General features: G+C 31.6%; 1 protein-coding gene across 2 annotated transcripts; it reads left to right on the plus strand.

Annotated features, from left to right (window-relative positions):
* LOC148621591 (uncharacterized) lies at positions 1-25,553 on the plus strand. Of its 2 annotated transcripts, XM_088576127.1 has the most exons (18): positions 1-1,373; positions 4,306-4,364; positions 8,860-8,934; positions 9,195-9,332; positions 10,635-10,754; positions 11,873-11,944; positions 12,262-12,389; positions 13,472-13,564; positions 14,062-14,148; positions 14,972-15,082; positions 17,966-18,137; positions 18,754-18,897; positions 19,572-19,657; positions 20,663-20,733; positions 21,115-21,314; positions 21,978-22,107; positions 23,118-23,189; positions 23,344-25,553. In XM_088576127.1, exons 1-18 carry the CDS (start codon positions 538-540, stop codon positions 23,357-23,359), a joined length of 2,610 nt encoding a protein of 869 aa, XP_088432253.1. In that variant the 5' UTR covers positions 1-537; the 3' UTR covers positions 23,360-25,553. The 2 variants fall into 2 exon arrangements, with proteins under 2 accessions (XP_088432253.1, XP_088432254.1); XM_088576128.1 differs by lacking the exon at positions 23,118-23,189.
* Positions 25,554-27,115: the final 1,562 nt, after the last annotated feature.

Below are 27,115 nucleotides of genomic sequence, written 5' to 3' on the forward strand. Positions count from 1 at the left end.
ATCAACATACTTTAAAACCTCGACCAACTGTCTTTTCATCAATGGAAGATAAAATATAAAATGCCCAAAAACGCTTTTTATATAAAAATTGGATATTCAGCTGTAACTAACAATTTTTATATTTGATTACAGATAGCTGCAACGTTCGGTATAATAAGTGCACGTTTATGAAGTGTATTTTTTTCCAGCTTTACGGAAAAAAGTCAAAGATTAGAAACTGAAATTGAACACGAGTACATGATTTACATTCTTTGAAAAAAAAAAAAAAACCAAACAGGTCAAGTACAGGAAAAAGTGAATACATTTACATCAGAAGTAAAAAACGGAACTATGTGCAGCAGATATATGGTTGTAAAGGATCCAATAAACCCAGTGAAAAAAATATTGAAGGAACATCGATGAAATCAGAAATCAAAAGGATAACATTACAATCTTTGTCTTCATTAGTTTCACCGGGTATCTCTTTTTTGTTTAAGAAAGATTAGAAAATACAGTCCGATATGTGTGACCAAGAGACGCCCATAGCTGGTCAACCTCATGGAAATGACACTAGTAAGAACCACCAACCACATAAACGAACGCATTGAAAGTAAAAAAGACAACACAAACGAGCAGCCAAATGCTACAAACTGGGATCAAGATGAATATAAACATAAAATAAATAACAAATCTAATGGTAAATTAGAACATCCTGAAGCACGTGAACGATGTGTTCATTGTAAATCCAAGTTAACTCTTTATGAACGATTTTTTGGGGAATGTAGATGTGGTAGGATAAACCTCTGTAGATCTGATTGCGATGAATCGTCACCAAAAAAAGACGTAGTGAGTCCAAATGGAAATCGTCAGAAAAACTTGGGTTCTTTTGTTGGCCTATCCACTCCACTGCTTGACCCCTCAAATGGTCAAGAGAACGAGCCAAATCAGTCTGAAAATGATGATATTCCATCGCCTACGAATGTGTTGGAAGAAAAAGAACAAGCCATAGAAAGTAATGATTGTGACCAAATCAAATCTTATGGTCGGAATAGCGAGCAAGAGCTTTATAATCATTCATCAGCTGACAATATCGTTAATGAACATTCTGAAATCGACAGAAAATGTTGTTTAAACGGAAATCCAAACGATGATCATGGTAAAGATTGCACTTACAAAAACGACTTTTGTTATAAACAAAAGAGATGCGATCTTAGTATTGACAACCGGATTAGTTTTCACAACAGACAGAAGTGCTACCAATGTGGAGGCAAAATGTTTTGTGATGATGGTTTAACCGATTCTCACACTGCAACAGATACTAATAAAGCTGAGCTAACAGGAGACAAGGAAGATTATAATCCAAGAGAAAAGGAACATTCTTTATCATTAGATAGGTAAGTCTACATAGAATTCATTTCGAGATTTAGTGCAAATTAAACTTAGTAAATGTGTACAGCTCATGTGTCAAATGTACAAATGTGTCAAATAAATATCCGTCTTTTGTTGGAATTCATACTAAAATAGCCTTAATTATCGGTCCTTTAAATTCGTTCAAATGTGGCGGCAAATAACTTTCTTTTGTCAGAATTTGATATCTGTAACAGGTGAATAGGGACAATCACGGGGTTTTAGTGCAAATGCCATTGGAAACCAAAGCAGTGGATGATTCATGCCAATTTTTGCTTTAGAAATATTTTGTTCAAAGTATCTTTGAAAAAAAAAGAATATTGGCTGATAATTTGTTGACAAGATTAGAACCCACCAATAATAAAATTAGGACAAATAACGCTTAATTCCGTACATAATTAAGGTTATATTTTAGGGAACTTGAAAATTTAATCCAAGTCATCCACTTTCCCTTTTCTCTATGACTTTATGAAATTTTAACATTACATTGAACAAAAACAAAATTGGTGGAGTATAATTTTCTCTCTGTGTTATAAATACATCTTTATATCATTTTTCTTTTTTCCACTTCTTATAAATTATGTTGGGCCATATAATTTGGTGCGTCTAACTTTTTAGTTTTTCACAAATGTGACGTCATGATTAAAACATTGATGACTATTGTTTTCGGGAGATATAGCCATCATCGGAAACGAATACCTGCGTAATATCCTTTCTAAAGGTCCTAAGTACCGTGAACCATAAATTGGAATTATAACTTTTAAGTTCTTATGGATGCCGTCGAGGACTATGCACAAAAATAGATAAAACGAGAACAAGAAAACATTCTCTGTCAGAGTGGTTAAAAGCCGTGAAATCTTTAATTTTGAAAAGAATGAAAGCTTTAAGTAGGTCAATGGGTGCCAAAGCTACATCAGTTTTCAAAGACCCAGATGTAGCAAAAACAGTGTCTACTATACATGACAATTATGTTGTCGTACCAGCAGAAAAAGCCAAAAACAACATTGTTTTTGTCTGCAAAACATTTTACATCAAATGTTTTTTATCAGAGGTAGACGTAGATAATAATAGGAGTGATAAGACCTATACTGCTACCACACTCTCCAAAGAAGAGATTGTAAAAAATCATAAATCTGTGCTATCCTATTTTGGTCTCTATACCAAGGACGACGATTGTGATTTACCGTCTATGTACTGGATTCCTAAACTCCACAAGAATCCATACAAACAACGTTTCATAGCTGGATCTGCAAAATGTACCACCAAGCCTCTTTCAAAACTCTTAACCTCTATACTCATAACTGTCAAAGAGGGTCTGCAGTCCTACCACAACACTTGTTACTCACGTAGTGGTATTAATTCAATGTGGATCCTAAAAAATTCGAAAGATCTTTTTGAGACAACCAGTTTTAGATTATTATCTGAATATAATAACATGAAAACCTATGATTTTTTCAACACTGTATACTTCTATTACCCATACTCAGTTAAAATCCCGATTTAAAAACATTATACACCTAGACACAAATGTATAGTTCTTGGTAGAGATTCCTCATACAGACCTATTCCTTCACTCTCATGAGACTGGCTTTATAGCTGATTTGATCAAAAAGAATCGTTTGGCTAGATCCTTTAATCTCAGTTTCTGCTATATAGATGACTATTATCTTTAAACAATCCTAATTTCGGGGATTTGATACATCGCATCTACCCCAAAGAACTTGAGATAAGGGATACTACAGACACTGTAAGGTCAGCCTCATATTTTGACCTACACTTAGAAATCGAAAACTATTGACCACACTTTACGACCACGTTATGACTTGTCATTCAGAATTGTCAAATTTCCTTTCATCGGTGGCAACATCCCTTCAGCATCTGCGTATGGAGTGTTCATATCACAACTCATACGTTATGCCAGAGCTTGCCGAAACTACGCATACTCTTTGTGATTGAAGTCATCACTACAAACGTTCTATGGTCGTCATCATGAACTCGTGGATCGTTATGGTGTACCTTGAAAACTGATTTATTCAACGGGTCATAGTTTTCCTTTCCTACTTTGTCTACCCCGGACTTGACTTTTTAAGAGCAACTCGGTGGGTGTTTCTAGAAAAGCAGAGGACGCTTACCCTACCGGTGCACCTGTCCATGTTTCTAGTTTTTAGTGGAGTCTGAGTTGCTCATTTGCTTTTCTTACTTTGTATATATACATGATTTCAGTTACTTTATGCTCCGTGATGTGTATGTCTGTTTTCCATGTCTGGTCTTTGTCCCTTGATTGCATTCTTTTGATTACCGCTATAACCTTGGTTCCCTGGATTACTCTTTTCTTTAATTTCCCTTCGACAAGAGTAGTCAAGAGTACAAACAGTTCATTTTTAAAGTTTATTGCAGAAAAACAAAGTCATGATACTTCGATTCAATCCCCGGTTGGTCGACAAAATAATGCAGTTGTCCCCAATTTAGTTTTTGGGGGATTTGACTAAACTGTCCATATATTCTATATGATTCTCAACATCGTAATCTGTTTGCTTAAAATATATAACGTTTACATTGACACATTCGAATGGTACGTTTCATTTGATTTTTCTGTTTTTGACTGGACTGTACTTTTTTTCTGTCTTTCTGTCTTTCTTTTTTCATCTTTCTTAAGAGAGAGAGATAGAGAGAGAGCGATTACTTTCTGCCTTTCTTTTCAGAGAGAGCATATCTTTTGTAATGTCTGTATGTTTATTTGGCAAAGTGTGCATAACCTCTAAATCACTGGTGCATGTGCATATAGTTTTCTAGTAGGACAAATTGTATTTTTTTTGTACAACATACCTTTGTATGATTTTGATCGTCAAGTGCCGAGGGGGGCAAAAATTTCCAACGACACATTGCTTTTTATTTATTAAAACATTTATGATGTTTCAGAATTACTGAGTCGCTCTATGCAGATGATATGACTTCTGATTCACATATTTTCTCATTTCGTAAGTAAATACTAGTTTTTAAAAATATTGTAGAAAGCCATTTTGACGTAATAAGCAGACAGTATATGTGTTCTTTAGCTATAACATGTACGCATACCATTTATTTAGGTGATATTTCATGTATTACTAAACGGGATGACTACTTTAAAATCGAAAATAGGAATAGATGCCCTTAAAAAGGTTTTGGTTAGCCTTCATCAATACTTAAAACGTGTTTAACGAGTTTACATCGAAAGATTAGATTGTGATTGCAGACGTGTAGGTATTGAAGTGTAAAGGGGTAGACCTTTTTTTTGATATGACATAAAAGGCCCGATCAGGGGATTGTTAGTTTGGGTATTGCCGAAATTGACATTATTGAGGACTTTGTTGATAAAGGGGATGTGCTCTTGTGAATTTGCATGAGGACTGGCTAGTTAAAACATACAATAAATGCATGTATACAACAGCAAAGAAATAAACAAGACTTTTATGTATGAAGATATTGTCTTTGTAGATTTGCTTTGCCTAAATGAAAGAAGTAAACGACTCTCTTGGTGACCATGAATTAGACCTGTTTGCTTTTGAATGCTAACCATTATGCATTATAGCAAAGATTAAATTACTTTGATCACAATGTAATATATTACGCCTTGCTGTTTATGACATTCTAGTCATGTTATATTAGAGGTAATCAGATAATTAACATACTACCTATCGTTCTCACTCAACAAAAAAATCTCAAGAGAGTCATTATTTTAAATTATGGTTATCTCCCTTATCTCAAGTTTTGTGATACACTATAACAGTGAAGATTCAAATAAAGAATACTTTAAGTTTGAAAAAGAAAATGATTAATTTGTGGTTTACCATTGTATTGCAAACATGAATTCCATGCGTATTTTCGGCCCAGAGAAAGTATCTTCTTTTGTGTAAACTCCTGGACCCGCCATTTGTTTGGCTTATTCTTAATTCTAAGCATGGTGTTTTGATTGCAATTGCAATGGAAATAATGGTTTTATAATTTATAATGGATTTACAGTTTATTTGCAAAATTTAAGTCTTAGCTTATTGACAAAATGTACAGCTGACAAAACATTTAAATAAATGTAGATATAAGTCAGATTAAAAAAACAATGTATTGGAATAGTAAACAAAACCAAAATGCTCAGGACAGACCATTTTATCAAATACATAAAAAAAGACAAGTATTTGTAATCAAAACCATATTCAAATTTGTTCGTGTCATTGCGAAATATATAAACTATGATTTGAGTTACACGTAGCACAGGTTAAAACTATTCTTTGACATATTTATGTAAAAAGATTTATATTTTAAATATGCACACTTGTTGATCAGTGGTTATTATTTTATTATTCCCTATTTATAGGTATACGGCACATACTCGCTTTTCACAATACAGTATGTACGAAGGACAACTTTTGATTCTGATTGTGCTTACTTTTACTTTTTTTCACACGGTTGTCCAATTTTTTCGGTATGTTAAGGATTTCAATGTAGTTTTCAGCTGTATAATCTTTAATGATTTATTATTTTAATAATCGTAATTTCATATTTTATGAAGATGGGAAAAAAAACTATTGTACTGGTAACATTTTCATTTTTTTCTGGTTAAAAGTATCTCCCTTTGCAAATAGAATATCATCAATGTGCTGAATACGAAAATCGGTCTGGATCTGCAGTATATAATGAGCAATAAAAACAGTTGTCTTCAAGACTATATTCACGTGAATAATTCTTATGATTGAAGCACAGGGGCTTGCTCCTACTATCAAATATGCAGCGCCACTAGTATATAACCTCAGTAAGGGTAATCCCAGATTTTAACACTCTGACTTAAATTCAACAATCGCTTGGACCGAAAGTGAAACCACTGTGACATTGACATCGATTGACAGACAATAGAATGCGATGGGAAATTTGTGTACCTAATGTTATCGCCAATAAGTACTTCTCCGTCTAAGAATCAGACAAAATGTAAATAAATTGTGGTACAAGAAAAAAAAATATTGTATTAACCAAGTATTTATACCTCATTACCTCCAGAAGTGTAAAGTTTGCCTTTGTAAGATATTTATAGGCCAAATTAGTTGAAATGCGCCATGATGGAAAACTGTAAGGAAAGTTTTCCCTCATTTTTGCCTTATAAACAGGCAAACAATCTAACTAACAACTGCTCCGTGATTAGATGTATTGAAAATATGTAAGTATAAAAAGACCAAGTTGAGAATAATGATGTACAGCTCATGGTCTGATTCTTACATAGAATGGTAAAAGCATTTGTCCAGCGATGTCAAGGTCGCAGTAATGTCACTTTCAGTCAAATTAGATTCATCATTTGTCAAGTGATTGCTAAGCAGTAAATAGGGATATATTCGATTTCATTTTTAAAAGCATGAGCTATATCGAGGCACCCCCAATTATGGGATCACCCTCGTATAGGTTATATACTAGCGGAGCTGCATATTTGGTAGTTGGAGCAAGCCCTAGTGGGCTGCATATTTAATAGTGGGAGCAAATCCCTGTGGTTTACGAAAACTGTACGTGTACATGTTACCGAGTGATATTTAAATATATTATATTTCATACAATAATCTTGAATTCAGATTGAGTAATGGATGATGAGTTATTTTAGCCTATTCCTTGCACATCTTTACTTGCCCCGCCCCCACTGAACAGTGATTGGTGGATCTATATATCACTCCGACGGCAGCGATATATCACACTCTCGTATTCAGTATAATATAACACATACTGCCTGTAGTAGAGTGTGTTACGCATGGTATCACACTCTGTAAATATATCACCCTCGACTTCGTGTCTCGTGATATATGTACCTCGTGTGATAATACAGCATAACACCCTCTACTACAGGCAGTATGTGTTGTATTATACTGAATACGAGTGTGTGATATAGTATACAGTGTAACTTTAGTTTTTTTTTAAAACATGTCCAGTATGACTGTAAACTGTATGGCAAGCCAAAGTTGACAAAATTGAGTGTTTTTTAATATAAAAATGATTCTTTTTAATATTACAAATTCATTTTCTAATAGTACAAATTGAATTTTTTTTTGTCACAAAACATTTTTTAGTATTACGAATTCATTTTTTTAACATTAAAACTAATATTGTCTGTCTAGCGATGTCGCAGTAGTTTCACTTTCGGTGCAAGCGGTTGTAGAAATTTATTTAGAATTTTGAAACTTTTTTCACCACCTAAAAACATCTCTAAACAACATGAGGCGGTAAGGGTTATACGCCTGCTTTTACAGTCATATTGGCTTTAAATGTTTTTATTATGATTTGTTATGTCATCGGATATCGGAAATGAGTTTAATTGCAACTTCATATAAAATGGTACAGTGTACCAACTAAATTAATTTTGTTAGCTTTAATTTGTTTTACATAATTTTAATTTTATTTTTACTTTTGGTATATTGGTGGTGCAGGTCACGTTATCACTTCAGTACTACCAGATACAAAATGCCAACACCCTCAAATTAATATATGCTGTAACCTCGTTATTAACTTTATGAATAAATACAAATTTTTATTGCTATTAAATATTCAGCATGATTTTAATGGAAGTCATTAGAAAAGAGAGGCACCAACCAGGTGACGAGCATAATCCATTGTTTTATGCCTTTGTGCCCATCAGTCAGTCCATCAGTCTTCTTTTTCTCTTCGCAAGTATTTTTGCAGTGCTTAGCCTAACATACCAAATATTTACTACACCAACCAACAGTACATAACCTTTCTGAATCTGCAAACCATGTTTTCATGGGTTCTATTTTTTTTTACTAAACTCTCCCCATCCCTCCTCAATTAAGGTACATTTACAATTTGACCAATTTCTTTTAAAATCAATCCCAACCCTTACCACTGCAAATCATTCATATGGTTTGTAGGAAAGTAATTAGAAATGGAGGCAGTATCCAAGTATAAATATTTTGTGTTTCTTTTTTTGACCCCTCCCCTTTCTGAAAAAAAAACTGTTCCCCATTAACAGATTTCTGAGAAAAATCAAACTCGTTCAATATTTCACCCCTTCTAATCATTCACCAAAATCTGAACCCTACCATTGCATGCAAATCACATATCATTCGTGTGTTTTGCATTGTACTCAGAATTTACGCAATCTGCAAACTAACTTATTTGAAGTAGCTTACGAAAGGGGAATAAATCGAATGTAAATTTTGGACTTGTTGCGTCAAGAAGGTTCGTATCCAGGTCTACAGCTTATCTATTTCAGGACATTTCTGTGAGAAGAAAGATAACTGGGATGTATTTTGATTACTTTTCATATTACTCCCGTTCGTTAAGTTAGTTATCCGATTATCTCTATTATGTCGGACATTTTCTAATTATCTTTTTGATGTTCATTTTCTGTACACTGTATGATGTATGTTATTGTGGATTACTGACATTTACAATATTTGATATGTTTCTTCACGACATATCGTACCAAAGTATTTTTTTTTATTTAATCAGATGATCAAATTTTTAAAACAGCTCCAAAAACAGTCAGGGATTGGTTGGCGTATTCAGCACAAATTCGAATTGAAGGTATAGTACTTGTTCATGGTTTTAAGGAAAATAGAGCTGAATCTTTTGAACGGTGACCTGACGCTTTTTAAAATTGTTTTTTGTTAACTAGCTCCAAATGTCTAAATGGTAAAATCAAATAGTCTAACATTAAATATTTTTAATGTATCATTATGATAATGCTCATATATAAGTTTAAATACTATCTCAGCTGAAAAAATAACTGTAATTTTAAGTAATTGTACCAGAAATTTATACGTTTATAAAAAAAAATTATTTAGCACTCTTAAAAAGAAAGACAGGAGCCGTTAGACGAAGTAAACAGGGTCATGATTATGTTGTTGTATTGGACTGTTCAGCAAGAATGAGTGGAGAGAAATTCGACACGATGACGCAGGCTGCTAAATATTACATTAATGGTTTGATAACAATTCAGTTTATTACATGCTCGTAGTTAGGAAATATTAAAAGTCTGTTTTCACCCATCATATTCATATTGCTTACGGTATCTAATTAAGTTTATGATACATATTCACAAAACTTAACATAAACAACATCACACACACACACACACACACACACACACACACACACACACACACACAACTGTAGACATGGTAATATGATAAAACAATAGAGCTTCAACAAAAAATACTTTGACCGAAAATACATAGAAATATAAACTGTTTGATCTTGACAAAGTTTCCAAATGTAACAAAATAAGAAACATACACAGTGTATGTGCTATCTGTATAACGACCGCAATATCATCAACAAGTTAACTGTTTTACATATATATATATCTGCTTTAAGTTTTGTACGGGTGGTTCATGTGTAAATTGTCTAGACGTTTTATAAGTTGAAAAATCAAAGCAAAACAGATTCAGACAGCAAAAATCATTTTAGATTAATGCTTCTTTGCACAAATGAATTGGCACACAGTGAAAATATAAATTTATTGTCAAAAAAAGGGAACTGGTTTTGTTCAATAATTGACATTTCTTAATTTGATTATACAGTATCAACTCTCTAAACCGAACCACTTTTGGATTTATGACTTTGAATTGTGCTCTTTTTCCACTGTTCTACTGCTGTTTGGTTAAAACAGATTTTGATTGATAGACATGGACTAAAAGAACAGTTTAAACAGTTTTTTTCTTATCATTTAGGTCCAATTTAGAAAGGGTCATTGTAGATGACTGTGGAAAAAAAAACATGTAATTTCGAATAGGGAATGTATTTTATGTCAGCGATGAGTTGATAATATAAATGTTTTGCTTTATGTCACTGATGAAAAATAGCAACGTTTGGTATATAAATTAAATATGATAACTATAAATATAATAACATGGAGCCAGTTCAGTCTCTAGTACCCATGACTTCATTAAGATAATAACGTATTCAATAAGACAAACAGGAGACTCATTATTCTTATTTCTGTTACATCTTCACTATATGTCTCATTTTTAGTTTGTCCCGAATGCATAAAAGAAAGTAATCGACATATGACCAACACTTGGAAATCAAAGAACCACTGAAGTTTTTCTGAATAATTTCTTAACCTTGCTTGAAATAGTCAATGCACAATTTAAATTACAAAGACAATAACCTAATAAAGCATTTGTCAAACTCACTGAAAAAAAATGCATTTGACTTTACATCGATTTTTTACTGAAACTTTCAAAAAAGCATGTATTACAATTACACTTTTGTTTATTCAGGCATTAAGAGAACCATGCACGGTGCGGCGCGGGACAATATAGGTCTTGCTATTTTCGGAGAAATATCGACCTTGCTATCACCGCCCACATGCGACTATGATATGCTGATGACGCACATAGGTAATCTTCGATGTAGTCATTCTAAGAATGAAGGCTATCAGCAACAACTATTAATTTTAGTCGCTTTTGTCAATTGTTTTAATGGTTTAATCAAATGTCTGATAACACAAAGAACGAAAACAAATTAAAGTTAGATATATACCATATATCAAATCAAGATGTATTAAATCTATTTTCTTCTGAATTGAGCAAATTACATTTGTGACAAAGTTCGTCTCAAAGTCATGTGAATTGAGCTTTCGCGTGAATTTCGTGTGCATTTACATGAAAGTCACCTGGATAATATTTCCCTTTGAAGCAGACCGATTAATGCATGTATTTAATTAACCAGCGGTCTGCTGTTCAACTTGTCGTTAAAATTATCGTGTAATTAATTTACACGAGTCATTAAAAATTAACTGATTGATTAGAAAATCAAGTGTTTAAATTTTGTTGTTCAACTTGATCTTATCATAGCATTTGTTAATCATTGTATTAAATTTTAATTGCATGATTAAAATACAAGGGAATCCTATAAAGCACTTTAAATATCAACTTCTAGCACTTCCTGTTACTTAATATAACCAAATATTGATAATGTAGCACATTCTTATTGAATATTACATTTTATGTGACAAAACCAAGTTATAAAGTAAAATGAAGTAACAAATGTACCAAGAGTCATTTTTGAATAGTTTTGTAAAATTTACATCCTTTACATAGTCATGCATTCAAGACAATAGTATTTTATATTGTGTTATACACGTATTTAGATTACATTCACTTTAACTTATTAAAAGTAAAGTTATACCTTTTCAAACTTTGCTTACATTGTTTCAGGATCAGTGATAGATAACTCTTTATCAGGGTTTTATTAAAAAAAAACCATGATTTTGACCCTGATTCATTATTACAAACTATGTAAATGGTGTTTTAATTGTGTGATTAAGTTTTAATTCAGGTCCAGTGGGTGAATTAAATTTAATGACATAATAAGCTTTTTTTAATGATTCATTAAAATTAATGACAAGTTGAACAACAAATAAATTACATGATTAATTATAATAAATTGGTTAAGGTATTTTAATTACTAATTAAGATTAATGACAAGTTGAACAACAGACCCCTGAATATTTCAGATAATCTCCAACCGCAAGGACAAGCACCTCTGTTTGGAGGACTGGTGATGGGTCTAGCTGGAGCTTTAGGAAGTAATTCACTTTCCGTATTCATTATTCAATATAGGTGAAAAAAAAATATAAAAAAAAGAATAGATGGTTTTGTACATAAACAAAAAATCGTTGTTGTTTGTAATACAAGTACAATAAAAAAAAAAACTGGGCGAGTTTGTTTTTCAATTAACACTGCATATACAAAATGTTCAAGCTAATGATAAAAAATACATAAACGCCGTGGAGTCCGCCCTTTTATATGATAACATGTATGTACATTTGGCTACTCATACAATATATGATCCTAGAAAGTATATGCATACCAATTCTGTGTGAAATTGTTTTTTTCACTGCAGCTGGAAGCTGTACTGGTATAGGTGGATATGAATTCAATCCATTTGTTATAATGTTCACTGATAACCGGTCACAACAAATAAGCACAGAACCTTGTTTTGGCATCAATTCTTCATACGTTACAGGACAAGTAAGTTAATATATTACAGTTTATGTATCCGTTTTCAAAACCATTTTGTTCTAAAAGGCGAAAAGTAAGGTAACTAGCAAACAATTTGAATGACAAAACAAAATCTAAGGCCAAACCAAACTGACCAAACATAAACACCAAAAAACAATTAATAAAAAAATAAACACACAAAAACAAAAACAACAAACAAGCAAAACAAAACAAAACTTTTTTGAATCTTAATGTAGATGCACAAGACCTGTATTAAATTATCTTTCAGCTGAGAATGGATGACCGAATGGATAGGAATCTTTATTAAATGTTCATTTTGATACATTCCGAATAATAAGTGTTTTATTTTTGTGTAAGAGAGTAATCAAGGGAACCAAGGTTATAGGGTAATCAAAAGAATGTAGTCCAGGGACAAAGACCAGACATGAAAAACAGACATACACAACAAAGAACATAAAGTAACTAAAATAATACATACAAAGTAACAATAGCAAATGAGCAACTCGGGCTCCACTAAAAACTGGGAGCATGGACCAGGTGCACCGGTAGGGTAAGCGTCTTCTGCTTTTCTAGAAACACCCACCGGGTTGCTCATAAAAAGTCAAGTCCGGAGTAGACGAAAGAGGAGAGGAAAACTGACCCGGTGAACAAATCAGTTTTTATGGCGCAGATGGATACACCGTAACGATGCATGATTTCATGATGACGACCATAAAACTTGTAATCATCACGGTTGAATCAAACCCTCCTTTATTTTTCCAAGAAGAATCTAAAAATACCAGTGTAATATTCATTAGTTCGTTTTACCTGTGTTAAACGAGGAGTCAATGTATTAATCTTGTTTTCGTTAACACATACCATATACCGATATGAATTAACTCCCTAGACTTCGAAAACGGTATATTTTGTGGTGATTAATTTTGGCACTTTCAAGAGAGGAACCAAATAAACCAAACCAAACCTATCGCCAAAATTAACGCTATGTAAGGATTTGGGTGTACTTTATTTGTCTATTGCAACATGCATCCTTCTTTTACGGTAATTCACTTCAAAACTTTTGTTTCGTTTTTTTTAATGTTCTTTCAAAAAAGGGATACGCAGAACTCAAAGCGGTTATATCACAAATGAAAGACGCCGGTTTACGAATTTATTTTGTCTCGCTCGAGGAAAACGGCCGAAACGAGGTATGTAGATCAAATTTCATTCTAAAACCCTAAGCTCTTTAACATACTGTGTATAATGATTTAATTCTGCCATTTTAACTTTTTTACCAGATAATTCGGATGATGTGATGATTTACCTGTCTGTGGACAGCTCTTTTACATAATAGCTGCTATAGTATCTTAATTTCTGTAAAGGTCGAATCATATCTGCATATAAATTTTTTTCATTATTCCATAAACACAGAATGTTTAGTTCTTTGATATTTTATTAGCATTCAGATATCTATTTTTAAGGATAAAACAACCTACCTCTCATTTAGATTAAAATCTCTGCAGCCCTTTTCACAAAAAATCGTAAGAGTAAAATTAGTCGTAAGTTGTGACGTCACAACACTTAACTCTATTATGACATAATAACTTACGACTAATTTTACACTTAAGATTTTTTGTGAAAAGGACCGCATGTATTTTTCAAGTGAACGCACCCATAGGCATTACGTTTATATTTCTTCTACTAGATAATGGATTTTGCAATAGAGTCCACAATGGGCAGAATGGTAAAACCTAATGAAATGTATCGCCTTATTAGAATGACGCAGATGCTGGTAAGATAGGTTGGAATGGATAATGTTCCTTTTACGATGTGGTTTAGTTTAATATTTGCACGCGTTCTAGCCTGAACAATTAAAGTTTACTTTTCAAGTGAATATCAATCCATTTATAATTGTTTCAGTCTATGAGTCATCAGTTTTGATAATGAAGTGTATCAATATGTTACACTATCTGCTGACAGGAATAACTCATTCTAAACTTTTATAGTACATGTAGATAAAAATAATGCTATGGTTTGTAAATAAACCTCAAATGTATAGTAAAGCAAACTTGAAATACACGTTGAAATTGGACATCAACAAATTTAGTTCCAAAACCATTGACAACAGAACACAATTAGTTGCCTATGGTCTTTTGTAAACGGGAATCCAAGAGGAATCGGGATTTGATCGGTTATGAAAAAAGCATACTCCAGGGATAAAATCAAGACCAAGAAAATAAGCACAAACAACAAAGAACATGGAATAACCAAAATAACACGTATATAGACTTACAACAAATGAAAAAAATATGTTTTGTAATACACATACTGAACACGTGACCCAATATATCATTAATACTTCTAAGGGCACTAAAATAGAATTTCTGTGGTTTGTTAAGGTAATTCTAGATGTTTGTTGTTGTGTTACGATTTGGAAAACCTGGTGTTCACTGTTCCTTAAACGAGAATTAACGAAATTTATATGACATTAAAGAGCAAACTTTCTACACCAAAAACTGTTTTTATTATGACGAAGCACCTACAAAGTTATGTTAAGTATGTATGTTTCTTCGTGTATGAATACTTTTTTAAAATAAGATAATATTTTAAATTAGCATTTAGCAACAAGTGTGGCATCAGAAGTCAGTTTTATTAGAACCAGATTAACAAGAGACCTGGTGAAAGAAAATATTTTACAGAGAACATACAACTTCAATGACCCCCATGTAAGATTAATATTAAACATTAGACAAATGTTAGTAGAATATCTCAATTTAAGCCCCAAACAACGTAGTCTTTGTATCATCAATTTGCTACTACAATTATAATTCTGCACCAGGTGTATCTTTAACAGTTTCATTGACTGACTTTTACCAAAGAAGGGAAAACAAATGGGTGGATCAAGCTGATTATCAAAATATTTCAAAAATAATAATTTATCATATTCAATTCCTTTAGAACACAGCTTGCAAAACAGTCCTTCGAATGAAAAAAAATATTAGGACGATTAAATTGTTTCATAAATAATAAAACGCCATTGCTTACAAAACCTTGATTTATGTCTGATTTGGTCCAAAAGGAAGGATATCGTTCAGCTAGAACCTTTGATCTCAGTTTCCCTGTATAAATGGCGTCACGTCTTGAAACAATTCTAATTTCGGGGATTTTATACAACAAACAACTTGAGATCAAGGACAGTACTAACACTATGAAGTAATCCTTATCTCTTGACATACACTTAGAGATCGATGGAAAAGGAAAACTTATGACCAAACTTTACGATGAACGCGATGACTTCTCATTTCGTATTGTCTGTTTTACTTTCATCTATGGCAACATCCATTTAGCACTTGCGTGTGGTGTTTTCATATCTAAACTCATTCGCTATGCCAGAGCATGTGGTAAACATGCAGAACTTTTGTTCCGTGTTCTTACAAGTTTATTTTTGTACAAGATTGCATCATCACTAGAGAAGTATTATGGGCGTCATCATGAGTTCGTGGTATATCCATATGCAATGTGAGAACCGATTTGTTCACAGTGTCATATTATTCCTTAATTCATCTGTCTTCCCCGGAATTTTATGAGCATCTCATTTATAGAAAAAAAAAACCTAACAAACAAACAGGGAAGCTTACCCTACATGTACACCTGGCCCATGCCCTCAGTATTTAGTGGTCACCTGGTACGTGTTATTTTGTTCATTTCATATCCTTTGTCTTGTATGTCTATTTGGTTTCCCTCTCTTCTCTCTATCCTTGAAACGTATCCGTTTGATTTCCGTTCTAATCTTGGTTCCCATGATTACTCATAAAACAGATTTAGGGTATCTTCAACGAGTGGTGTGATATGAACAATAAAGGTCCGCCTAATCTTGACAGACTAGTGTAAAGCAGTTTCTATTCCATTGGTCAAATGATTTCGTTTGCATGAAATTCGTGAACTATCTTCCGCAAGACTTTAAACCACAAACAATCAATTATTATTAACAAGTGAAACATAGTGGCGCAACTATTCTCAGAAGAACGAATTATAGGACCATATATAAGTAACGATTTTTTTAAAACATAAAGTAACTTGATGTCATCGAAACCAACAATGCTTTTGTCATTATCGGCTATAGATTCTAAAAAAATATACGATTTAAGGTAGATCATACCTAATATCATTAGTATCCAGAATTTTCTAGTATTTCTCAAATATGACTTTGAATGAATATACTTTAGAATTTTAATGTAAAAATCAGGCCACCTAACTGAGAAAATTAAGCCTTCATAAAGGCATTATTAAAATAATTTTGTAATCCTTTTAAAAACTGGTGTATAAAATTTCTTGTATACTTATATATAGAAACACTTATCTGATGTCTTTTATATTTCACAAAGACAATTACGGGTCACCAAAATCTTTTTCTTGTAATATTGAAAAAAAAAAATATAATTCCCATTAGATTTCTATAGAGCATTTTTGTACGATTATTTCCATTGTGAAAAATTTTTCCGCAAATTATCTACCCTCGAAAGAATTTTTTTTGCAATAAATGCTTGTAATTTTACCATGAAAGTTTTATTTCAAAATTATTTTAAAATAATTAAGCATATTATTTTTACATCATTTCAAGTAATATTTGTTGATTGAAAATAAATGACAGGTGACAGAAACAATGCTCCGAGAAATATGTATGATCTACTGCCATTGATTTGCTATATGAAATAGTTGCACTCTGCACTGTATTTCTAATAGGTTGTTAAAGAAAAATTTCATTTATTAAAAAAGAAGAAACAGCCTCTGATAAATATTATCAGTACACTTATCGTGAAAAGTGTATCTTTGTAGAAAAAAAAGCGGAAGGTACAAACTAGGGCAAATCAGGAATCAAAAACATCAAAAGAACAGCACACAAAAATAATATCTTAAAACCGAAAAATAATAATAATAATATAATAATAATATAATAATAATAATGATAATAATAATAAATATAAACACAAAAAATAAACCCCATTTAAAACAGAGAGAAAACTCAGGTGCCCCGGAAATTTATTAAGTTTCCATACAGGGAGCACTGCCATGATCAATTTGATCTTTAAGGAAATGGGTTAGCGGTTTATTTTAGTTAATCATACATAGTTTAAACCTACTATTAAGATCTTTCGTTAATGTCACTAGCCATAAATTTGGGTTCTGACACATAATTTATAAACACATCTCATCTGACTGTGTTAGAACACTCTTACTTCACGTTATTTACAAAGAATGAAATAAATCTTAACATAGCCGAGTCAAAATGGACTGCTTTTGTGATTGATGTGGGAACTATAATGACAATATCCCTTTGCTTTATAAGTCATTGCTCCATTGCATACTATGTCTTGTAAAACCTTGTGAAATATTGTGGAATTAGCATTGTCAAAATCCGGAACTTTTAGGAATAACATCTCAACTTATTTTGGTCTGTAACTACGTGTACCCTATCATAATGATTTGTTAATATTTTATCATTATTCTGGTTAAAAAAATGATCCTACTGATCTCTTATATCTTATATTAGTTTTTGTATTATTATATTGTATTATTAATACAAGTATTTCTTATTTTACCTTATTAAGGAAGATTGCATCAATATGGTAATGGAGTTGGTTTCGGATGAAATGAGTTCATATGCTGAAACAAATTATAGAACACTACAAATTGGCGATAGAGTGAGGCGTGGTCCTGATTGGATATTTGAAAACCAGGATTCAGGGCTTCCTGGAACAGTAGTAAAGAAGAAGAATTCAAGTAACATAGTATTAAACCCCTTTCTTACTGAAACTGAATAGTGTAAACGTACAAATTTTCGTAGTGTGCTAAATTCGATATTTTTGCGGTGAACAGAAAACCGCGAAAAATTTACACGTGAAAATGATTATTAATACTATTTAAAGCTATTTCTTTTTAAACCTCGAAAATTGATACCACGAATATGTTCTTTTGACATAATCCGCCAGCAACAGAAACCGAGTAAATTATTACGTTTACAGTATTTCATGCATCTGCTCCTATCAGAATACCATAAAAAGTTTAGTTTTGCTTATAAAATAACGTATTCTCTATTTAAACGCATCTTGGTCGTTCAACAATTTTCAAACTTAAATAAACACGATCAAGGTAAATTTTCAACGACCTTAATCGCAACATGATTTCGTTTTGTTGTGTTCAGTTTATTCCCTTGTTCTTGATGTATTCTTGTTTATTGATGAAAAAGGCATTCATGAGAAGATCAAAACAATTAGAATGGTAATATATTTTTAAAAATTAACTTTTCCGAACAAACATTAAAACGTTGACTTTGTAAACCTTTAATAATATGTGATGGATGATTTTTAGTTATTAGGACATGCATTTGACGTTTCAGCAAGCGTTTATGTCGAGTGGGACAGCGGAGATTACAACTATTATTTTTATGATGAAAATATGGGAAAAAAAAGCATAAGAAAAGTAACTGAATATAGAAAGGTGGTCGATGGCATGTTTGCTGTCGGATGTAGAGTGGAAAGAGGTAATACTGCACTTTAAATATGACTTCAGTTATTGAGTTGCATTAATTTGTAGTTCGACAGATCGTTCTTCGTATCAAACAGTAAACAATGAACATTGTATGTTTATATTTTGTTTAATTTGTTTGATAATTGAAACCTGTAACATGTGAAACTAAATTTTTTAAGTCAAATATTGTTTCATTTGAGTACAGTTGGTTGTTCAGAATCTACCATTGCCGAACAATAAATGAATGAAATTAATCACAGTAAGGAAAATAGAATAATAGAATAATTAATGGTAAGAATATTTAACTAAAATATTATCACGAGTGTCGAAGGACGCCTAGATTTAACGAGTGTACGGAACTTCTTCCGCTCACAAGTTAAATCCCCAAGGTTCTCGGCACGAGTGATCCTATAGCTTTCATCATGAATTTTAAATTCTGTGATTGGCCGATTGATAACAAAGTTGTGACGTTTTGGCGGGAGAAAGTGCGAGAGTGAAATTACCGAAATAATTTCCTGTAAGAATTATCGAAATTTATTGCATTCGATAAATAACCGCTTTCTTTAAAATAATGAGTCTTATCTGATTTCAAAACTTAAAAAAAAATAAATTAATAACCGACTGCTTTTTTCTATTGTTAACAGAATGAACGTAGTATGTTATTTGATATTTGTTTGTTTTATTTAGGAAATGACTGGACCTATGACGATGAAGATGGGGGATGTGGAAGTCAAGGAACAATCCTCAGCGTCAGAGATAACGGATCAGTGGTGGTAAATAGGAAATTTATTGGTGAAGTTGAACCTTTTGGTACTTTGTAGAGAAGTATCTCTTATTATGCCGTGTTAAAGGCTTATTTTATTTAGCTATTATCTTAGACATTATTTTCCATTTAATTTTTGTTTATTATTTTAAAAACAACTGGAATTGGATACAAGCCTGTGGTTGATTTCACAACAAAAACAAATTAAAAAATAAAAAAAAAAAATAAAAATAAAACCCAAAAGTGTACAATTTGTCGTTAATCAGGAAGCCCGGGTAATATTTTCGTTCCACAAGTTTCTCCCAATATAACCCCGGGTCACAAGTGCCATCTTCTGTTTTTTGTTTGGCTAAACGAATATGACTTTATTTTATGAACTTTTGATACGTTCCAATATTCAAATTTAACGAAAAATACGTTCAAATATTTTTTTTTCAAATTACTGATAACATCTATCGGTATAAATGCACACTTATAAAGTCAATTAAGATAATCTCCTCTTTGTTTTTATTTTTTTATAAGCTGCAATTTACTCATATATTGTGCATATCCGTCGCTGGTGACATAGGTCTATATTTTAGCGATCCTAGGGTCGCTTATGATATTGACCAGATAAATAGATTAAATTATTCGTAAGCTATGACGTCATAAGATACATAGTGTCTCCATTACATATTATCAGTCTAACACTATAAGACTATAAGGAATTTTTGTGTGACATTGACACCAGACACGTACAAATAGCAAATCAACTTTTACGATGACAGACAATTCTTGCAAAGTACTATAATTGTCTATTCCAGTAACCAGTAGATTTTAGTTTTAAACAAGTGCATCAAGCACACAATTTGAAGTATTTCAATTTGTTAAACCAGAAAATAGTAGTAAAAATATTTTATTGTGTAACAAAAAGATAATTTACAGGTTATATTTTCCTTCTTTATTATCAGAAATAACTTTTTTTTAGTTCTGAAGGTTATTTATCATGTGCAGTCTTTATTGCTTTCTAATACAGGTTCGCTGGGATTGCAGGAAAACAAGGTTTTATAAGATAGGAATGGATGGATTATTAGAAGTACAATTATGGTAATAAGATCTTGTAAAAAAAACGCACGTTGAAATTTGGAGTAAACACGAGCCAGTAGAACCATTGGTGTTTATCATTTATGACTTATTCATTGCGCAAAAATTAACCATGTGTAGCAATTACTCCCGCTGGCAGCATCAACAACCTTTAAGATGGTTGATATCCCTTTCCATGCATCAAAGGTGTAATGTGTACCTTTAATCACATCAAAATATAACACCTTACCTTAATGATAAGCTAAATTTTCTAGTGAACGTTTTGCTCATTTGGTATAAAGTTGAATAAACGGACGAGATTACTCTTATGGCACAAACTTTTTTTATAACATTGGTGTATATAAAATATCTGATTTTTTTAAATGTTAATATACTAATTTTAAGCGATGCTCCACAATCTACAATGGGTTATAGAAGAACTGTTAATCCAGATATAGTGAATGAAGATGACATCAGACAAGAGGAATGCATTTTATCCTCAAATGCTGCTTTCGGCCATGAGAATGGGTTAGGAAACAAAGATAACAACGGAGAGGATGTCAAATTTAACAAATACATCATTCCCATCAAACCACAAACTAATGGTAATGCAATGATTGAATTGTCATTCTTATTTGAAAACTTTTTTTTCCGTTTGAGATGTACATGTTTTTTGTCTAATTCATGTAATAAGGGTAGAGCAATTAAGTCGCAGTCTTTGTAAAAATAATGCAAATTATGTAAAATGTGATACACCCCCAAAAGGCGACACATTCTTAATTTTGTAATCAATTTACTTCATAAGTCTATATGATGAAATATGATGAAATATATAAGTATTTGTTCCAATCGGTCTTCTTGAAAGAGTTAATTCACATTGAAAATCCATTCTATTGTATTTTAGTGTCATTACACAGTTACATATTTATCCATCAATTTTGGTAATTTACGGTACATTCTATATTTTTATCCCCTAAGAACACGGATAGTATGGAAAGCTACATGTTATTTTCTATTCAGTTTAACATTTTGAACAAAATATTAACAACAAAAAACATATGTAGGCTTTCCAACTATTAATCACATTTTGCATGATTCGTATCTGGACTGCTACTTATTAACTTAATAACAAAACACAGAAAAAGAAACTTTGTGATGTATTCAAATGTTATTACGCTCCTTGTCGTTTCAAACTGCTTATTTATAAAGCAAATATGTACTTGAGAATTGGAAAACAACACAGCCTGAATATTCTAAATCTTTTTCAGCAAAACCTGTTTGGGAATACAAAGATGAACAGAAATGGAAAGGTTTTTCAAATGACATAAATACACAGCTAGAAAACTGTTACTCAAAGAACCCAAACGGGCGGCTATTGCTGGAGATTAATAGTTTTTCGTAAGTGCAACCTACTCACGCTATTTTAACATTTTTTTACGATTCATAACTCAAAGTTTTCAAAACTGCCATGGCGAAAAGTATACACTCTTTATTGTATTAACATATCGCAACAAACTTGCATAAAAATTGCACACTTATTTTTTTAAAGGGTTGAATTTCTATCAATGTAGCCAGGAGAAGAAAATAGCATTTCTTTAACATTCCAATGCTCTTCGATTTATAATTTTTATAACTCAGCTAACATTGGGATATTAAAAACATTGGTCGTTCGATATTCTGATCGTATAGTGAAAAAAATATTGTTCATGGGTTACAAATTTTCGTGGGTTTTGTAAACCGTGAAATTTGGTTCCCAAAGAAAATGAATTTCCCATTCGTTTGTCAAATGAGTTGTCAAATCCGCGAATTCAAAAATCGACAATCATCTGATCATTTTACCCTTAACCACGAAAATAAGTACACACGAATTAGAGTACTCAGTCTTGCTCATGGGCAGAAAATTCAAAATGGTACTATACTGTTTTACTATTCATCAAACACACAGTTCCTTAACGATCATTTGAAATATAAAGTATATTTAATAGGTAAAACTATGTGGCCTCTTACAGTAGGACTTGCCATAATTTAACAAAACGAATATATATAGCTTATTAGTTACATTTGATTTCTATACTGTCAATATCAAAATCAGAATAACTATTTTGTTTTTGTTAATTGGTAATCCAATTAAAGTCTAAACAATTTTTATATACATATATAACACAAAATATGTGTGCGACTACATACAATATTGGTATCTGATTCAAAAACTCTAACGAAAATATATTATGACGTCACAACCACTTCCATTGTTTATACTGATTTTTTTCCGAATTTCTTGTGGTAAAGGTCTGCCATCAATATCATAGAAAAAGTACAGATTAAAAGTTGAAAATTAAAACAGAACAAACGGAACATGTTTCATTAATGAAAAGCGCGGTAATATTTTTATGAATAAATATATATAGTTATAGAATAGATCTTCACAAAATGAAGAAAATTCACCAACGAACGCGAGAAGAAATGGACATACGAAGGAGGTAAGTTTTACACGAGTATGTGTTTGTGTGTTTGTTATATTGATGTTTTAGATCAAATTAGCTTCTAATGAATGAAATGTTGCCTTTTTCAAACGCAGATGACAAATGGTTTACCGAAACTCAATAGTAATGTTATTTTTGTCTTCTTTTACAGGCTTTCTGATTGCTGAATAAAAAATCCTGGAAGTTTCTACGCCCTTTATTTTATCTATATGTATTAAAAAGAAGCAGTTGATCTCTCTACTGTGAATACTTCATGGTTTGTTGCCTTCATGCAGTTAATTGAATCGTTTTTAGCTGATATTTCATTCTTATTTTCTTAGCTGATGGAACATGTAAATTCTGATTTTATTCTTTTTGAAATTTTCTGAAAAACACACTATGAACGACAGTCACATTGTTTCATAGTATTGTACGGAAATACGGTTGATTGTGTAAATTATGTAGAATAGACAAGTGTTATTTGATCGTATATCTACCTTCTGTTATACTTTTAGCTTATTTTTTATTGATGAGATAAGATTAAAGCGCAAAGCTGAAAACATGAACTTATATGTGGACTATCATCCTGTGTTTTGTGTCAGATACAATTTGTTTCGATTAAAAAAACGACTTGCAAAACTTCACAAACAATAGCCACATATGCTCTGAAATGAGTATTACAATATCGGAAGTTTAAGTGACCCTTCTTTAAAATCTATGAATAGAATATAGTAAGAACGTTTTGCTAGATATGATGTGTCCAGCTGCAGTGAAGACCCGATATTTTTGATCGTAGTTTTCTGTTTTCATGAGCAATGGAAAAATACTACAGAAATCGCTTATTCTACCAGAGTATTAAGTGCACTCCTTGATATTTTGATGGATTTTTATTTATTTTTACCATTTTGGTTGCATGATTCTTTTGTTTAAGTTAGTTCTTTTAGAGGTCATGCATTGCTTTAAATTTTATTTTTTGTTACGCGAAATTCATTGTTCGAATATTTTTTAATGATGACATATTGTTAATCGGTTTCATCCCTTGAAATGTTAGATTCAAATGTTTTTTCTCTTTGAAGTCTCTCCTTGTGTACGTATTTTATTCAAATAACATAATGATAATTCGTTGTTGGTTGTTAACTGAAAATGTATTTCATTCATTAAAATCAAACCATTCCATTTTGTCCAATGTAGTTCAGAAAATATCTTGTACATTATTTCACAAGTGTATGACTCTTTTTGAAATACAAAAAGTAATAACAATTCCCCTCTTTTGTTATGTTTTTAGTTGTATTATTTGGAACAAAGCGCGTACAATACACTTCAAGTACTACTCTGTCTAAGAATCATTCAAAATGTGTAGAAGGTGTTGCACATGAAGAAAAAATCGGAGTGTTGTTTTTGGATTATCCTAGTACTTGGACCCCATAACTTCCAGAAATAACCATAAAAGCGCTAGTAACGTTTGCTTTTGTAAGATATAGATAGGTACAATCAAATCAAAATGCACTACAGAAAATATGTCCCGCACTTTTTCTCTGTATAAGCAGTAAACAAATATCTACGTCACAGATGTTTTAGGATAAATTAAAATAGTATCTAGTTGTTTTCTTTATGAATTGAATATAGTTGAGGCAAAAAGGACCGAATTGAGAAATGTGCCACCTACTGCCTGATTCTTACACAGAATTGCACTTAAACAGGTTGGGAATATTTCTTAAAGTTTTAACATTTAAAAGGTATTAGTACTCTACTCCAAAGGAATATAAAAATACACTTTTAACAATTTTATTTTAACAAAATCATTCTTAAAATGTTTTTTTTTCAAATTTACAGTTAGCGTTATGTATTTACAGTTAAATTTAAACAATTAAAATTTGAACTACAAATCGTCCTGTCTCCATTGGAATGAGCTGTTTTCTACATTTGAAGAACTGTCTGGTATACCGGAATCTCAAATGCTGAAAATAAAACATTACAGTGACGATGATAGAAACCATAATCAATTACTTACTACAAATATAGACTCGTTGTCAAATTTTTTAATAACATGTCATCACTCGGCAGTTTCTGATCTGCATTTTTAATACACAGTTGTTATGTTTATGGTGCTTATGCAACAATTGTCGATGTTTTATACAGTCTTATTCTTTTTTGTTTTTTTTTAAACCGCACAACTGGCAGTAAGTGGAAGGTATTCAATCTTTTGATGTCTGTCATTAAAAAAGGTTTGAGCGTATGAATCATTTCAATATTTACCTACAAAAAAAACCTCCTGCAATACTGAATAAAAATTAAAAAAAATTTTAAAAGCACCGATAGCCCGACAATCATAGACAAAGCAGATTGTCTGTTTAAAGAACAAATCATCTCCTGCGTATATCAGTTTTTTCTTTGGTTAAAGGATGAATTTTCTTCATTCATCGTAAATCTATCGTATATCTTAAAGAATAATTAATACAGAATTGATCATTGCCTTAGTTCAATAATATATAATGGCTTGTGAAGCAATTTGGTTTCAAAGTTTTCTCTGTTTTGTTCATCGATTTTTTTGGGTTTACGATTGAACACGGAATACGTTGTTCAAATCATATATAGTTAAAACACAAAACAATCTACTTACTAATCGGAATATAAGATTACATACATATGCGGAAAGTTCTTTTAAGGTCATTCGCAAAAAACTGTTCTGAATGCAATAAGAAATCAATAAAATATACATGTATGTATTATAAAGCCAATATTATAGATACATCTATGTTTCGTTCCTTATAATTTTTAGTAATTGCTGTAACAGCATGTGTTACCTTCAAATTATCAATAATAAAGACACACTTTCAATTTCAAGCAGAGGTCTCCCATTCCGATTTCTTGTATAGTATTTTTCCAGGAGATTTTGAAGATGCTTTGAAATCGCTTTCCAATTCTCATTGTCTTTGTATTCTCAAATTTCACTTTCTAACAAAAAACAAAGAAACACAATATGGTGTTTCAGATTATACCCTTGTTTCCATTTTGTAACTAGTCTATTGATCGACATTTTGCACATGCTAAATAACATGAACTATGTTTTAAGTACCTGCAGATTCAGAACAAATTTCTTCTATATTTAACATGCATTTGGACGGTATGCGTTTTGTTTGTTAATGTGTTCGCTCTGAAAAAATGTGCGACTAGTTTCAAATATCATTATGGAAGTCTTTCTGTTAACAAGTTAAGTACGTACCAACCTATCCTTCAAAATGAAAGATTAAACGTTAGTGCAGAAAAGATGGATAAAAGACATTTAACGTATATGAATTCATGATAGAATATTTCTTTATAACCTCGAATTCATGCATGGTACATTAATGGCCAAACCTCTCATAAAATCAAAAGAAATTAATAAATGGTGCCCTATTCATAATGAAACTAACCTTTCACGTTTTGAGTTGATTGCTATAATATATCTATCGAATTGTATATCGTCCTCATTATCTATGTAGGAATTTGGTGCCCTCGCATTGGCATGGCTTGTTGTTCAACACGAATTTTCGCTGAAAAACAATAAAATACAAAACATTTATCAACGAGAAAACGTGTTACAATATACAAAATGTATTTTTTATCAATTGAATGGATATATTGTCCGTTCCTTGTAAAGATTTCAAATTAAATTGTCATAAGAAATCAATTATATTCGTGTAATATTTGTGTCAATATTGAACTTACTTAAAAAAACAAAACAATATTCAACCTTTCAAGATGCAAAAGTATGTATCGTGATTCTTATATTGTTTCTAAACTGGTTGATGAAATGAATATGTATTAACTCAACAGAGAATAAGAAAAGTGACATTAATGATAATGATATTTTAATAGTGTATACATGCATCAGGTCTACACATCAAATTTTGAATTTAATGGCGAAGATATTGAATATACTTCTAATTTCCAATATTTATATT

The sequence above is a fragment of the Perna viridis genome, chromosome 3 (genome assembly GCF_037379345.1).
Source record: "Perna viridis isolate PV_CMFRI_1.1 ecotype Kerala chromosome 3, ASM3737934v1, whole genome shotgun sequence".
NCBI lineage: Eukaryota > Metazoa > Mollusca > Bivalvia > Mytilida > Mytilidae > Perna > Perna viridis.